Source organism: Homalodisca vitripennis, chromosome 5 (assembly GCF_021130785.1).
Source record: "Homalodisca vitripennis isolate AUS2020 chromosome 5, UT_GWSS_2.1, whole genome shotgun sequence".
NCBI classification, from domain to species: Eukaryota; Metazoa; Arthropoda; class Insecta; order Hemiptera; family Cicadellidae; genus Homalodisca; species Homalodisca vitripennis.
In genome coordinates, this window is record NC_060211.1 from 28740889 (window position 1) to 28758834 (window position 17946).

The window sequence follows — 17946 nt, forward strand, 5'->3', positions numbered from 1 at the left end:
GTGTAAAAGGTACCCACAAAAAACATGTTTTTGGCATTAATAACGGGTTTACATTCTTAAAAAGCTATTTTAAGTTTGCATGAAAAGAACACTTATCCACATTCCACATATCCACAAGAATGTAAAAACATAAAATGTTTATATCACCTTCAGTGGCATGTGAATGTGATATTTCAGCAGCCACAATACAACAGCAGTAAAATCAGTCAGCTGCAGTATAAGTCAAATAAGTGTTTAATATAAATAATACAGGGCGGAATTGTGTACAATACATTTAATGAAACAGATCAATACTGGAAGTAGGGTACTGTATTGCAATTCTGTTAGTATGAAATATTAAATAATAAAAGTTCTTAAATAATAAGCACAGTAAAAATATTGAAGATTACAAATATACATAGAAATCTGAAAAACAACTAAATATAAGTCGTAAGGTATCTACATTTATACAACAATAGAAAATTATTCCAAATAACAATTAAATACATTACAACGTTATGTTATGAAAACATCCCCATATCACTGGTGTGCAATTTGAATGATAAATCCTCATTGTATCCGGTATTTTACAAAATCATCATTATTAAGAAATATGAGAAATATAGATCTATAGTAAACAATAGAGAGACCTCGTAAAAATGATACTAAAATTAAAAGTGTCGGGAATCGGAGTGCACCTAATATTCCTTTTAAAAACAAAAAATGTAATACTGACTCGTTTAAACTCAGTAGGTACACTTGCAGTAGTAGTATTAAAGTTAACAATATAAGCTGCATTAACTATATTGAGCAAATTGCAATATATGTGAACAGTTTACCAATGTTGTAATAGTATTTAAAGGTAATTGTAATTCAATTAACGTTATAATTTATATTTGGAAATATCTAATTTCATGTTAAATATACATATGATAAATTATGAACATACTTGGTATATGGTATACTTATAAGTGTAATATGTATAGGGGTAGAGCAAAAATATTCTAGGTCAAATGAAAGTTGCCAACCGTTGGAATGTGAGGTAATATCAAACAGCATTTGAATATTGAACTCTTTAAGGCCTTGGGAAATTTTAAAAATCAGTACAGATTTTAAAAATATTATCCATTACATGGCTATTGTCTGAATTGTCTCAGCTGATAGACAAACTGTAAGTGTTCACAACTTTATAAAATGTTGTTAATGGTGAGAGTTGAGTTTAAGATACCAATACATTTTGGCCAAACCTTGGTTGATTTCTTGTTAAGGTGACTTGGTGTGTAAATACGAATCTGTCTGCTCCTTGCTCCATTGTTAGTTGAAGTGTCTTTTGGTGATAATGAGTAAAGGGTTACTGTAGAATTTCGTAGAATTGAGGAAATGGGAATGTTATGGATGCACCCATAACAATTGCCTACTCTACAATTGCCTGAAATATGGATCGATAATCATTGGCATAGCCAAAGAAATATAGAAGATTCATAATAGCAACAATTTTGAAATTAGAAGAGATTGGAAGGATACTTTGATTGAATTCAAGAACATAAGTACTTTTTAGCTGTCAATAGTGTTGTACTAGAGTTATGAATATGTAGTAGATAAAAAAGAGTTACAGATTAATATCTGTAATATAAGTTTGTTCAAATTGGTTTTTAGTTTTAGATGTTAAAATTACTTTTCAAGATTTAATGAAAACTTTTTCTTTGCTGAAATAAGTTTTATACTCTCAGGAGCAAAAGCAAATGAAATCACTTTGGTCACCCAGTGGTCTATGTTACACCAGACTGTGGGTTTGATCCTATGTGAGGATTGTGTTTTTGATTGGCAGCAACACAAAATGATAAGAAAGGAAATGGATGTACGTACAAAACTAAGTTACAATATATGTTGGTAACTAAATACTGAATTTCATGTAAATCACCCTACTTCTACACGTGACACAGATGAAGATCTCTTAGAGATCCAGATAAATGGTTAACGTAGAAATTTCACATTGGAAGTGTATGTGCTAAATTGGCATCTGGAATTCCTTGTCCTTTGAAATTTATCAAAGCTTTGTAAGTCTGATGTTTTAATGATGCTTACTACAGATTAATATTTCCATACCTGTCCTTTGAAATTTCTCTTTGGGGTAGTTGCACCATATTAAACATGGAAACTTGGAAAGAGTATTTAGACCACAAAAAAAAGCTGTTCGATCATCGCATAATTGAGAGAGTCTTGTTGAAGTGCCTTCAGGGAGTACAACTTGCTAACTCTACCCAGCTTGTACAATTTAAAGACTTCATTTTACTGTCGATTTAAGTGTATTTTGACACAGGGCAGTGATATACATAGATACAAGACAAGAGCTCGGGAGAGCTTAACAGCATAGAACAGCAGCATTTGAACACCTCCCTTCTCAAGCTGGAATCAAACTCATTAACAGTCCCCTGAGACATTAAATTTTGAAACCAATCCAAACAAATTTAAACCCCAAATAAAACACTATCTGGTGTCTTGTGCTTTTTACTCAGTTGGCGAGTTCATGGAACACATTCGGGATTGATATTCGCGGCAGTGTTGCAATCCTAGGGTTTGACCCCACGAATTTAGTTTGTTTGTATGTGTATGAATGTGTGCCTGCGTGCAGCTTTATGGAAATTTGAGAGATAATATATATATATATTGTCAAAGCAATTCTATCTTAGTCAACCTATCTGTTCAAGAAGTTCAAAGGCTGTTTGGGAAACCCCTTGACATGATTCCCCAGAAGTCACGCCTCAACTCAACTGAATCGTGTACAATTCAGACTAATTTGAATAATCGTGTTCGATGAGAATACTGTATGATTGGTCTCAATCACAGAGAAGATAGGAGAATCCAATAGTCTCATTGGACACTGTCCACTAGCGTTCAGTATACTACATGACTAGCAAATTCTGCAGACTGATCCTACTTACTAATCTTTGTGGGATGTCAGGCTTTAATAGTTGTGTTTGTCTCAATATTGTTCTTTTATGTTATCTGGATTCCAAAGACAGTTCAGACATCCCACTGAAATCTCAGTGGGGTGGTAGTAACTAGGACCAGTAAACAGAATTATTCAAAGTGATATACAATTATACAAAGTAATACACAATTATGCAGAGTAATAACTTGTCATTTGTTCAAAATACATTACTAGGTCTGACTATTGAATAGGGTTATGGAACAGTGTTCAGGTCAGACATACATAAGCCATCCTTTCTGTGCTCGATACTTAAATCAATTCCGCAATGCATGGTCTGAAGCACTTACAGTATACATCGTGGTTGTCTGGGAAAGCCAAAGGACCATCAAAGCTTAAACTGGCGGTGGTGGTTGAGGTCAACCTTTTTATAAATAAGTGTCAGACCAAACAAATCGTCTTTCTTTCTTAAAATACTGCAGTTTGATATCAATCAGTTTTACTTATATATAGGAATAATATTACTTTATAACCAGAGGCTTTACCTTCCATTTAACCGAACATTGCAATGCTCTACCTTTGCAAGAGTATAGACCATTTAAGAAACAAACACACAATAATTTACAAGTTTATGATACTAGTAATAAATAAATCTGCCTTTATACTAAATAATGTTTAACTATGAAATACAGACTAAATTAAGTTTGATTCCTGGTTAGGTTTCTATTTGGTGAGAAATATGGCCTGATCGCTTCACGTAGCTCTTTCCTGAAGCTGGCTACATTCTTACCAGATTGCTGAAACAAACGGAAATTTCAAACGAAACAAAAATACTTGGTTTGATTACAAATGTTCCAAGTTTTCCAGGTCATGTTATACAAAGCACAAATTTCACAAGCAACAATCTTAGTTTGATTTGATTAATACTGGTTTGACTTACATTTTTATACGAGTCATACGCTACAAAAATATATCTAACGTAGGTCTTAATAATATTTGTACCACAAATCCATAAATCAAAATCAAGAACTGAAAATCTGAATTTCATGTATTACACTTTATTTTATTCTCATAATTGTCTGCTAAAGAGTATATAATACGAGATACAGGGTGTATGTAATTTTACAAGTTTGTAACGACTACAAAATTGACTTCACAAATTGGAATTTTTGTCAAATTACACAGTATATTGTTACTAATAACACCTAAGCTTTAATTACCAGACAGGGTGTTATAATTAGTTAAGAACTTAGTAAATATTGTGGTGTGGAAGTGGTTGTTATGCAATTTTCAGGGTTGTAAAACTTACTGCAGTGCAATTTATCAATAGATCATATTCTCTACCTAATATTTAAAACATTATATACAGTTTAATAATTCTTTAATGGTTGTACATACCTAAATCAAACAACTGACCATGTACCTCATATTAAGCTTCTTGGCAAAATGAGGTCAGTGGGGCAATAGATAAAACCTCACCTTACTAGATTTATGGAATTAATAAAATAAACAAATCACTCAATACAATATCGATAGGGTCATAATTCATAATCCACCAGCCACCAAAACGGGTGTTCAATGGTTGGGAACATACTGTTATTAATTAAACACTAGGTCCAACAATACACAGTATTTAGGCTACAAACAAAGGTGAAGGTAGTTTGATAAAACTTGTTTTATATGCGTTTATGTTACATCTGGATATACAGCAAAGGTGGTACACGACAAACATAATTGTGAAATTACCTGCCAGTCGAATCCGATACCTGTGGGTGATAAGATAACTAATATTGAGGTAGCTTTAAATCAATCTAACAAGTAAGGAGAACACTGCGAAATTGATCTCTAATCTGTTGATTAAAATCTGGACACTACCTTCCCGCTCACCCTTGTCAACTGCTAGATACACTGCTCACACGATCATCTGTACGTAATCCGTCTGTTGCATGGGCGTAGCCACGAAAACATTTGGGGGTACAAGACAAAATTGGGGGGCTCTCCCGGAAACATTCCAATTTAAGAAGCAAAATAATGAATTCTGCACAAAGATTTTATGTATTTGAACAGGTTGTATTGACGATCAATGTTCATAATTATTGTGGAGGCACTGATTTAGCAAGCTGTGTGGGATTAATAATCGAAATTGATTTGACTTATGTAGTAATGTAATTAAAAAACGATGATTTTATTGTCTACAAAACATAGTACACAGTGTACAAATCCACATTGAGAAATGATAATACGTAAAAGAGTTTTTAGAAAATTAAATTCTTCTTGACATCCAAACTATGGTATGTAGTACTTGCTCTGGAGAAATTGATATTTTCCCGTAGTGGACAGGGAGTAAGGCAAGTGCAGTCAACCACTCATTCCTCGTTTTGTTCCTTAAAAACCTTGACCCAATACAATCTTGAGAACGATCTTTCAGCAGTACATTTCAGTAATACTGAATTATTTATTTACATAATAATAATCGTTTACTAAAAAAGCAATTGAAAAAATTGAAAATTGGGAGGGGGGTCCCGACTCCCTCGCTAGCTACGTCCTTGGTGTGATGAAATAGCCCCAGCCACTGCTTTCTACGCGAGGAGCGAAGGGTCGATTCATAAGTAAACACAACAGATAAGATGTACAGATACAGTAATAGCTAAACATCTTCCTCCATTGTTAACTCACGTTACTTCCAAGGCTACTCACTACTGGCAGTGTCGCATGCTATTTCAGTGTAAGGCCGCTACGCTTCAGCACTGTCTACCTATACTCAAGAGTTTTGATCGTTTGCCGCTAGACAGCGCGCAAGCAGTATTTACAAAGCAGAAACAAATTTACACTTTGAGTGATGGGTCTTGTTTGGTTTTACAAAATGAACTCAAGGAATCAACGTATAATAAATAACTATATCTTATGCGGAAAGAGACTTCTAGTTTCATTGAAAGGAAATTATCTGCAAAAATTCGGTACCTACAATGTTTCAAAAGTAAGTATTTGCTAAGTTGCATGGTATTGTATGACACAAGAACATAATGGTGGAAGATAAGTTTTAAAAATTATTTACACAACATAAACCGCTGTCTAAGATATATATATATATATATTGTTTATATAAATGTACATCGAAGTTAACTAAGAACAGTAGTAGTATGTCGAAAATAATTTATCTAGTTAAACTTCTAAATACAGATAATTTTAGATGAATTTGTCAGCAATGCACGTTTAACCTCATATGGCACATCTCTCTTTTAGTTATGTCTATCCTAAATTAATTTCTGTTATACTTTTGGAAACTTTATTTACATAATAACATAACTAAACATAAAAGCTTTTAAAATTATATAACCATAGGCCTAAGTTTTTAAATTTGTCCCAATTTTTATTTTTATCGTGTAGTTAGTTATTGTTTCATCAATACTTATCGTACTTTGACGGATCCAAAATATTTTATTTATTATATTTTTAGTTGTAGCCTAAACGTAACCATTTTCACATAATTTCCAAGTATTGTAAACTACAGTGATTCAAAGACTTTGACCTATATCTGATAAACCAAAGCCACAAATCAGCCGTCATTACAGATAACTAACCTCAACTGCAGCCTGCCACTCCGAGTTGAAAAGCCGCACCAGACCTCGGTAGTTGTTTCCTAGAATTCTGAACAGTTGATCTCTCGTAATTGGAGTTGGAGGCTTCTCTGTGGTTGAATTTGAGTCATCTTCTGTTACCATCTGAATAAGATTACGCCAATATATAATATAGATGGCCTAATATTTTATCGGACTTAAAATCCAAGAATACATTCAATATCACAAGTAGGCTAGTACATTTTTATGGCTTGTTTTTCTATAAATGTAAATTTTCTCGTTCATCTTACTGTGGCTTAAATACGTTGTTAGAACTCAATTAAATAGTTCAATTAACTTAGATAACGATAAAAACTATTCTTTATAGCTAACTAAATTAAATAATTAATCAATAATTTAAAAACAAAATATTTAATTATAAAAATAAAATAATTCATTATAAAAATAAAACATTAATTATACAAATAATTAATTAATTATTAAAATAACATAATCAATTATAAAAATAAAATAATTGATTATTTTACTAAAAATAAATAATGAATTGATACATTAAACTTTTTGGTGGTTTGTAACCTTGTTTTAACAATGATAATTTTGATTTAATGCCATTTACATGAAGATGTAAGTTTGAGCAAGAGCTGATACAAATATACAGATGAATATATACATGAATGATACAGATTTTGGACTGTTCCCTTCAAAAAATGACATTTTGCTAATGGCCAACAAAAAGTAAGTTCTTAGGACCGATGTTGATGTACTTTAACCAGTTTAAACTTCACACTTTTAGCTTTTACCTAACAAAATCTGACAATTCTTAAGGAGTACTAATATTCAAGGAATTATTTTTGACACCGTAAAGGATGTTCTTTCATTTTGACCTGTACGACTCACCAAACACGCAATTACTCAGTCCCATGGCGTTATGTATGGTTAAACTAATTTGAAAAAAAAAAAAATAGTCAATATGTTTAACAGAACTTTCTCCGAAGGAAATGCTGTATTTGTGACCACACCTTAGGGCGGGTCTAGTTTGCTTAGTATAGATCATTTAAAGGTTCTATTAGATCTATACCAAACCATTCCTCACTCCAAATTTTGGCCGGCTAGAATGGTCCAGTTCTATACAATACTTATGCATATCTTTACTAATAGTCCGTTACGATTCACACTCCAAACCAATTTTATGTAGGCCTCTAAATTGACCACTTGGCAAAAGAATGTGATAGTACGATTAACCTTTTACAGGGAGAAATAGCATAATTTTATAGCCATAGCGATGTCGAGCCTTTTAGCATCTCTGATGTTGTATTTATTACCTGTCAGTACTTATAGTCATAATATTGTGAGATCCAATTCACATAATGCGGACAATCTTCTTTTGGAGTTTAAGTACTCTTAAAACTTCACTTGACAAACCCCAGATTCTAATGGCATATTTTAACCTACTGTAAAAGTAAGCATAGTAAATTTGAAGGAACATTCTTCACCACAGGGTAAACAGCAACCTAACCTATAAATAGCAACTTTACAAACAACTTACGTCAGGTGACGGTGTGGTTGTGGTGAATTGATCATTGAATATCCTGGTAATGTTTCTGACGGCTTGATTAGTCTCCGATATTGTCTGTCGACAGAAAGGTAAACATTGCATAATGAAACGTCAGAACAATGGAAGCTCTAATTCTGGATCGGTAGGTTATAATAAAACAGCCATACGAATACAATCAAACAGTTGTCTTTCAACAAACAAAACATTAAATTAAGCAATACCATAATAATTGTATTTTTTTTAAACCACTTTTGGATTTTGTCTTGAATAGTTCTCACTTTTTATCACCAATCTGGTAAAGAGTCGTTAGAGCTCGTTTGTATGCTAATTTCTGATTTCTTCCACAAGTTACAAAATACGTATAGGATACTGCCTATGTTTGGTTCCACCCTTCCTTTTTCTGTCTGTTTGACTAGAAACAACAGAGTTTTATTTACCAATTACGTCCAGTTTACAAAAAGTGGACATTATATGTTCTTAATGCTAGTTTGTAAATATTTTCGGAACAGATTAATTTACAGTTTTCTGGACAAAAACCACCAACTGCAACAGCTTTTTTAGGGACTTTATCAGCTTATATGACCTCTAGTCACATGAGATGACATGTCATATATAACATGACAAGTCATGTTTCTAGGTATGGCTGCTTTATTATTTTTCCAATTTTCATAGTTTCTTTTCCTCTTCCTAGAGTTTTTGATCTTGGGTGAACAATGCTTCTTTTCTCTTAGGGCTAAAGGTAATTGTTAGAAATTTACCTGTCCAGCTTCAATGAAAGTGTTACCCACTAACATTTATCTCTAGAATTCATATTCACTATTTGAAGAGGAATAAAATGCTTATTAGTTGTCATGTTCAACTGGGTATACAACAAACAAGCGTTACTTCAGTCTTACTGGCATGGCTATTTTGTATGCCTGAAGGGCAAATGTTAATGCAGGTCAAGGTATTGAACATGAAAGAAGGGCTCACACTGTTCTTTATTCAATTAACGCTTAGTATTTTAAATGCAAATAGGTTCTTCTTCCTCTGGGTATCTCATTTATTATTAGTTTTTAGTCTATTCTCATTACGCTACAACTTAATTTTACACATAAGCCCTTCATCCGTGATGATTTACTCATAATGTACAAAAATGTTACATAGGCCTTTTTTTATTATTAAATCCACTCACCCTATCAATTAATAAAAACATTCAAACGAATTCAATCGAACAGTTGTCTTTCAACCTGCGACCAACAAAAACTGCATTACGCAATAATACAGTAAATCATATAATGTATAGTCATATTATTTCTTTAAACTATTAGGATATAAAGCATACAGGTAACAAACAATTTGGTACTTAACCTTCTTTACTCGTAGTCCCTTGATTTTCCAATGTACATACATCAGCGAGTATTTATTTCGCATTTAGAGGGTATACGTTGTAAATCACTGTATTTTATCCGAGCGGGTTTATCGCATTAAATCGAGATATCGCTAGTGTCGGAGGATAGACTGTTCTACAACGATTATGGTTTACCACAAAACTTCGGTCCGATGCCACTACAGATCACTAGTCAATTTGTGTCAAGCTTGATAGCATGACATGGTGGCTCTTCAATTTATAACATTTACATTATGATTCGTAATAAACTTCTAAAGTGCATTTTGATAAAGTACGGGGTGTTTTAAGATATATAATACTAAGCATTTTTGTAGTTGATCGTAAAACTTGTCCAGTATCATGGTACTGGTTCATATGTTTATCCAAAACTAGCAGTTAACCTTGGCTTCACGTGCAAATTTCAAAATCGAAGTTGGTGGCCTTCTTAGTGAAAGCATTTATGATGTAATATGACGCAGCCCTATGATAGTTTTCAAACATAAGTACCAGGCATATACCTAGTAATTATTATTTCAAAACACATGCTTAAGAGACCTAAAAGGTAAATTAAATCGTTTCTGGTTAAGGTATTAAGGTTTTGTGCATGTTGGAACATATATTTCTGGTTCGGATCAATCACATTTCTGGTGCCTCAGTTGAATTTATCTGTTCTAATACTCCGATTAAGAAATATATACCGTAATTATATAGATCCTTGAAACCTACTTCGCCCATAAAGCGTCTAATTTTGGGCATAGTAACTTACTCCCGGTTTAAGGAATTTCTAGTACCATAAGTTAAGCCTCCAGATAAAGAAAGTATGTTTACATAAGTATGACTGAAAAACCTAAGCTACGGCGTTTTCAAACGATATAAAAGTGTCTATTCCGACAATTGAAATTCAATTTAAGTGAAATATATTACAGGTGTCACAGTTAAATTTGCCCTCATAAAGAAAACATATACATAAATTGGTATTCAAGACTTACTCCGGCCAAAAAGCGTCCACTAGCGACCTTCGCAATCTACATCCACACTTTAAAGATATTTAAAGTGCCAGTATTTGTAACTTGTTTATTATGGTAAAAAATTATGTATACTTACGTACGAATGAAAAGTCACTGCAGTCAAATTGTCTTTAATGATTTTGTTGAGTTTACGTTGTTGCCCCGACCAAGAAAATATATAGCATATATATGTAGATCTCGAAAACAAACTAATCAGATTAAAAAGTGCCTAACTCTCTTCTGCAGTATTTTTGGTGTTTTAGTTCATTCAGATGTCTTACCCCGATCAAGAAAATACATGCGTACTTAAGCTGAAAAAGATTAAGCCAAAAAGCATTTACATCCATGGTTATCTTGTGATTTCTGTATAAGGGAAGTAGTGAAAAATCTTTGAATGTAAGTTTATTCCACATTAAAAAATTATCTATTACAATAGGTTTTGCGTTATACAGGGTGTACATAAAGTCCTGCACAGGTATAATATTTTCTAAACGATAACAGATAAATAAACAAGATTTGGTACATCAATACTACACCTAAAAATCTACTTTTTGAAGGAACTATCAGTTTTCTGTAATATCATGGGGACGTCCCACAAGGAGTCAGAAGGAAATCTTAAATAGGAGCATAGGTCAATATGGACATCATTTTAAAGGGCTTATCTAGCAGAGTGTAATGCCGCAAACCGCACTCAAAAAGATTGATCCAGTAAAAAATGGCGGCTGTTCAAAGATTTTACTTGGTTACATTTTATTAGTAGCCATAACCCCAGTAAAGGAAAACTGCAACCAAACGAATACTGCAGCTAACTACTACATTATGCTTGTCAGTTGTACAGAAGTGAATTATGACATTAGTTATCCTCAAGGGTTACAAATTTGGTCCTAATATATTGATAACGGGGAAAACCTGATAACAGTAACAATTAGAAATCTCAGCGACCTATGACGATCGGAAACACTTCCTGTTTTCATAAAGTGTTGAACAGTTCTCCCTACAGTTGTTCTAGAAATTGGCTGCCTCTCGTGAAAGTAGTCATTAAATAAATGGCATGCTTCCTCGTGTGATCGTCTATACGTTCACGTTCGTCAAGCGACATAGTGTAGTTGAAGAACTACAAGCAATACGACAAACTCTTTTGTACTAAAGCGCACTGATAAAAATGGATGGACAGCACTATTAAAACAAGAAAACTAGAATAGCCTACTATGAATAGACTGGCTAATAGGAAAGTCCTAACTGCGACCCAAAGATAAGAGATTTCTAATTGTTACTGTTATCAGGTTTTCCCCGTTATCAATATATTAGGACCAAATTTGTAACCCTTGAGGATAACTAATGTCATAATTCACTTCTGTACAACTGACAAGCATAATGTAGTAGTTAGCTGCAGTATTCGTTTGGTTGCAGTTTTCCTTTACTGGGGTTATGGCTACTAATAAAATGTAACCAAGTAAAATCTTTGAACAGCCGCCATTTTTTACTGGATCAATCTTTTTGAGTGCGGTTTGCGGCATTACACTCTGCTAGATAAGCCCTTTAAAATGATGTCCATATTGACCTATGCTGCTATTTAAGATTTCCTTCTGATTCCTTGCGGGACGTCCCCATGATATTACAGAAAACTGATAGTTCCTTCAAAAAGTAGATTTTTAGGTGTAGTATTGATGTACCAAATCTTGTTTATTTATCTGTTATCGTTTAGAAAATATTATACCTGTGCAGGACTTTATGTACACCCTGTATAGGTCTCATAGTTTTTCTGGCTGTATTCTGGGAAGGAATGGCTCGTTCAGGCATGTTTGTTTTCATCCCTTTGTTTTTCCTTAATTCACAAAAAATGCCATACAAAATGTCAAGGAAGCTATCCGATTTCGAGAACTTTATGTGCACAAATTAGCAGCTTTTTTCATTAAGATGGGCTTTCATAACAGTATTTAAATAATGTTTCTAACGAAACATGTTGTTATAGTGAGGGGTAATTATACCTAGACTAACTAACCCACTTTATTTTATGTGTCACAAAGTTTATAGTAATAACATTTGTATTTAACAGTTCAAAATTTTTAAACCGTTAAGTACAAAAACTGGCACAAAAACTAATATAATACAGACACCGCTGGACGTTTTACAATTTTGGAACCAAACTCCTAGTTCTATCATAAATTATTCGAGTTTTATGTCCACAAATTTTGCTGAATTTCCACACCTGTAGACGTGTCATCCTGTAACAGAGTTTGCCCGTTCTCACACAAATTTTTTCGGACAATTTTAATAGGGCCCGGACCAGACCCCGTCACACGTCTATCTGAAGGGTTCGTGTTGACGGACGAGATAGCTTAATAACTGTGACACTATTATAGGCTAAATTTGTAATATCCTTCATTAAAATTTCGAAAGAACTGCGACTACTGCTTTAAAAATCATTATTATCACTATCGGAGAGGTGTGACGGAGGCGCGGTGAAGGACATGACGAGGGACACAGCCAAATATCTTTTCCGTGCCCAATGATTTCAATAGGAAAGACAACTTAAAACTAAAACTATACGTCTCCATATTTGTAAAATAACGTTCATCACGATACTTACCTGTCCAAAAAACTGTCCAACGAGAAAGAACAAACTGGGTTGACGTCTTCTGGTGCTTATCGCTCTGATCACTCTTGGCTTGTGAGACTGAAAAAGTTTTAGGATTAGCAAGATAAATAGTACAGTTGAACTAAATGAGAAACCAATACAAGCAGTCAAAAGAAAACTAAGATACATTGATTCTTTAAGTAAGACCTCCTGATTGGTGTAACGTGCTAGAAGCATGATTTGTTTAATACACAAATAAATTTATTAGAATGCTCTAACTGATTTTGTACTCGATTATAGTGAATTAACATTTCTAATCGTTTAAATATTTGAATTAAAACAATTTTGAAAACTCCCTTCTTTGTTTATACCCCGTAATGTTTCTGATACAAAATTGATTATCCAAAACCAGTTCGATCTATGTTTAAAAAAATATTGACTTAACAAGGATCTTAAATAGTTCATAAATTCATCTAACATCTAAAACAATCAAACGATCGCTAGCACTCAAACCCGCCATGATTCAGAAAAAAAGAGGAAAGGAAATCTGATCAGAAGCCTATGCCTAATGGTTAAAGGGATTCATATGAATCGCCCATCACTATAACTGTTACTACTAGTACTATAAGTCACTTATAATAATCTACAAAAGGACCACTGATAGAGTAACTTTTAAAACGCACCCAATCTAATTCTTCTGCCTCTACTCAGAACTGTTAGAACAAATTAGAGATAGTTTGGTTTTATGCTGCCTTTATAGTTAGTTTGTTTTCGATGTAACTAGAAGACACAGATAGGCGTATATGACAGCAATTCTTATTCTTCTGCAGTAGTATACAACTCTTTTTTTACTTAGCGACTGACTAACATCGGAGTCCTATAACAACTTCCCAAAGTTTTTAGTTATCCATTCTCCAAATTCTCCAGATGTTGGAGTCAGAACTTGCCAGTTTTACTCACATGTTGTGGGCTGTAATCTGAGTCGGTGTTGGAGGGCAGAGGTATGCAGGCTGCCATCACGCTTGCCAACAGCAACCAGTCCAGCGCTCTCATGTCAGCCAATATCTGCGGAACGAGATCATTATAATGAGACGTGCGTTACTAAACAATTAGCATAAACAATTAACACGCTATACGGTAAAGTTGCTTTATTACTCTGCTAATGAGTGGTGTTCTCCAGGGAACATAACACAACAAACTTTCTTAAGGATCCTCTTTAAACGTACTTTTTCTTTTAAAAGGGAAGACCATTCCTTTTGATTGCTTTATGGCTGGCTTCATGCGAGGACTTCAAATCAAATCAAATCTTTAAATGCTCGTAACAATTGCACATATTGTATGGCAATAAATGCTCGTAACAATTGCATATTGTATGGCAATCCTCACAATTTATTCTAAATTTTAAACTTTCACATCACATTACTACCACGTCCAAACTTACACCGCTGTTCATACATTCAAGTCTCATTCATCCTTCGCCAATCTCAACCCACTTCCAGCGCTGGAGTCAGTCATCGAATTGGGTAGTCTCCCGGTTAAACACCAGACACTCGTCAACTCTGTAGAATGCATTTGATACCAGAAAGCGCTTCAAACGAGCTTTTGACGCCTTGGTCATTTGGGCGTTTTTCATAGAATTTGGCAATCTGTTGATGAAATGAACACCTGCCAGCGAAGGCAAGTGCTCATAAACCACCGTTCTGTGTCTTCCACTATGGTAGTTATCTCTGCCTTGGGTCTCATACCCGTACATGTCACGTCCCCTGGTTAGGACATATTGACATATTGGATTTTATCAAATAGAATAAGAAGGACGGTTCAGAACTGAACAAGGTTGACAGTACGGTTAAAAATTGCTTTGGTTAAATATACGACCGATTTGTGCTATCGCTAGAATAAAATCCAAAATCCGGTGCGGTGACTCACATCTCCTGTGTTCTTTATGTATATGATAGATAAGTACAATAACTGTTTCATAACAAACATAGAAAGCCATGAGACGCTTATCGTGAAAATAACATTTACAATTGCTGTTTGCATCAAGAAAGCTTCAAAGACATCTTCCCATCGTAGTCACCCTCATAATGGAATTTCCGTAGGTTGTTTATCGCTTTCTCCGATCATGACACCAGAGATCACCAAACCGGAATTCGATAATAATCAATATATTATGTATGCACTCGATTACCGCCACAATTTTTAATACAGCCAGGCTAAATTGACACATTGACATCGTTTGCATGTAGCTTGGATTGTTGCATTATCCAATGTAAACCCAGAAAAAGTTTCTAAATGGAGGCAGTTAACATTGTAAAATAGAAATAATTATATCTTAGTTATTTCGCAACGTGTAGCGAAACGAAAAATGTGTTTTGAACTTATTAAGTCAATATTGCGACAAAGTTTGTATTTAAATGGCCTTTAGTAACAAGATATTAGTTTGACGAAGCAATTCCAAAGTGCTATAACGTCGCATAAATATTATTAAAACAATTTCTGATTTATTGATGCCAGGCGTTAAAACCAAATAAAATCAAACTTTAAACGACTTTTAAGTCCCCAATTTCACTCCTTATTGCGTTAAAGAAATGTTGTTTTGATAAAACATGTTAATCGTATATTTAATGACAATAAAAATAACATTAACATAAAAATGTACCCTTATACCCATTATAAGCTTAATATAAATTGAATTAAATTTAACTAAAGGAACTGACAAATTAAAAAGTGTAATGTTTTCATAGCAAGTAAGTTACATTATATTAATTACATTTCTATGGTACTGTGTGCTATGTCGGTTGTAATTATCAACATTTAGAATAACCTAGAAACATTATTGCAAAGCTCATTTAAATTATTAAAATATCAAGTATACAAAATTGAATAAAACGTGTTTGGAAGTAACCGTAAATTCGCAATGGGGTTTAGATATTTACTAAACAATCAAGATTAATCTACTAAATGATTACGATTAGATAGTCTTAAATGATATTTTGCGTCTATTTTCCACATCTATTCAACAACGTTTTCTGCTACTCTCCAAGTTACAGAAAGAAGTAGAACTGTCACTTAACCTTTAGAAAAGACCTGCAGAGAATAGAGATCACGATAAGCACCTTTGGCTTGATTAAACTTCACTTCAAACCACAAATGGGACCGTGACATTTGTCTAGCGTTTCAGTTCCAGTTCATAAGTTGTCTTACCTCTGCCATTTCCTAGCGCTTCCTAATAGAGGACTTCCGTTGGGAAATGAGCTCTGGAAACGTTCAAACCCGGTGGAGTGAAACTATTTCAGTGTATATTTGGCAGGCAACGTAAAATATTGCTTATTATAAGGAAAAGTTCCTACCAAAGACATCCTCGAGCTTTGTGTGTGATTTTCAATGACAAACTTTAGTACTTGCCATAAGCTTTAAACCTGCCCAAGACATCCTCGAACTTTGTGTGTGATTTTCAATGACAAAATTTAGTACTTTCCATAAGCTTTAAACCTGCCCAAGACATCCTCGAACTTTGTGTGTGATTTTCAATGACAAAATTTAGTACTTGCCATAAACATTAAACCTGCCCAAGACATCCTCGAACTTTGTGTGTGATTTTTCAGTGACAAAATTTAGTACTTGCCATAAGCATTAAACCTACCCAGGACACGCTCGAACTTTGTGTATGATTTTCAGTGACAAAATATAGTACTTGCCATAAGCATTGAACCTGCCCAAGACATCCTTGAACCTTTTGTGTGATTTTCAGTGACAAAGTTTAGTACTTGCCATAAGCATTGAACCTGCCCAAGACATCCTCGAACTTTGTGTGTGATTTTCAATGACAAAATTTAGTACTTTCCATAAGCTTTAAACCTGCCCAAGACATCCTCGAACTTTGTGTGTGATTTTTCAGTGACAAAATTTAGTACTTGCCATAAGCTTTAAACCTATCCAAGACATCCTCGAATTTTATGTGTGATTTTTCAGTGACAAAATTTAGTACTTGCCATAAGCATTAAACCTACCCAGGACACGCTCGAACGTTGTGTATGATTTTCAGTGACAAAATATAGTACTTGCCATAAGCATTGAACCTGCCCAAGACATCCTTGAACTTTTTGTGTGATTTTCAGTGACAAAGTTTAGTACTTGCCATAAGCATTGAACCTGCCCAAGACATCCTTGAACTTTTTGTGTGATTTTCAGTGACAAAATATAGTACTTGCCATAAGCATTCAACCTGCCCAAGACATCCTTGAACTTTTTGTGTGATTTTCAGTGACAAAATTTAGTACTTGCCATAAGCTTTAAACCTGACCCAAGACATCCTCGAACTTTGTGTGTGATTTTTCAGTGGCAAAATTTAGTACTTGCCATAAGCTTTAAACCTATCCAAGACATCCTCGAACTTTATGTGTGATTTTTCAGTGACAAAATTTAGTACTTGCCATAAGCATTAAACCTACCCAGGACACGCTCGAACTTTGTGTATGATTTTCAGTGACAAAATATAGTACTTGCCATAAGCATTGAACCTGCCCAAGACATCCTTGAACTTTTTGTGTGATTTTTCAGTGACAAAAGTTTAGTACTTGCCATAAGCATTGAACCTGCCCAAGACATCCTTGAACTTTTTGTGTGATTTTCAGTGACAAAATTTAGTACTTGCCATAAGCTTTAAACCTACCCAAGACAACCTCAAACTTTGTGTGTGATTTTAAAAGACAAAATTTAGTACTTGCCATAAGCATTAAACGTGCCCAAGACATCCTCGAACTTTGTGTGTGATTTTCTATGACAAAAACTTCGTACTTGCCATAAGCTTTAAACCTATATTTTTGCCCCATTTGTACGAATAGTGTAACAGTGTAGCGGATATGGCGGTTATCGCGAGATAACAGAATCAAGTAACGTCGAGCGTGGCTGCTGCTTGGATGGGTGACCGCTGAGCGATCCTGTCCTTGCA

General features: G+C 34.1%; 1 protein-coding gene across 1 annotated transcript in view; it reads right to left on the reverse strand.

Moving 5' to 3' along the window:
* Positions 1–259: 259 nt before the first annotated feature.
* The window catches only part of LOC124361901, a 66455-nt gene continuing 48768 nt past the window's right edge, over positions 260–17946 (reverse strand). Inside the window, exons 2-6 of the mRNA XM_046815956.1 lie at positions 13956–14060; positions 13008–13094; positions 8033–8116; positions 6490–6630; positions 260–3705 (exon numbers count right to left, since the gene is read on the reverse strand). Of these exons, the coding sequence (XP_046671912.1) occupies positions 3607–3705; positions 6490–6630; positions 8033–8116; positions 13008–13094; positions 13956–14048 (504 nt within the window). The 5' untranslated portion in view covers positions 14049–14060 and the 3' untranslated portion in view covers positions 260–3606. The remainder of the gene's footprint in view (positions 3706–6489; positions 6631–8032; positions 8117–13007; positions 13095–13955; positions 14061–17946) is intronic.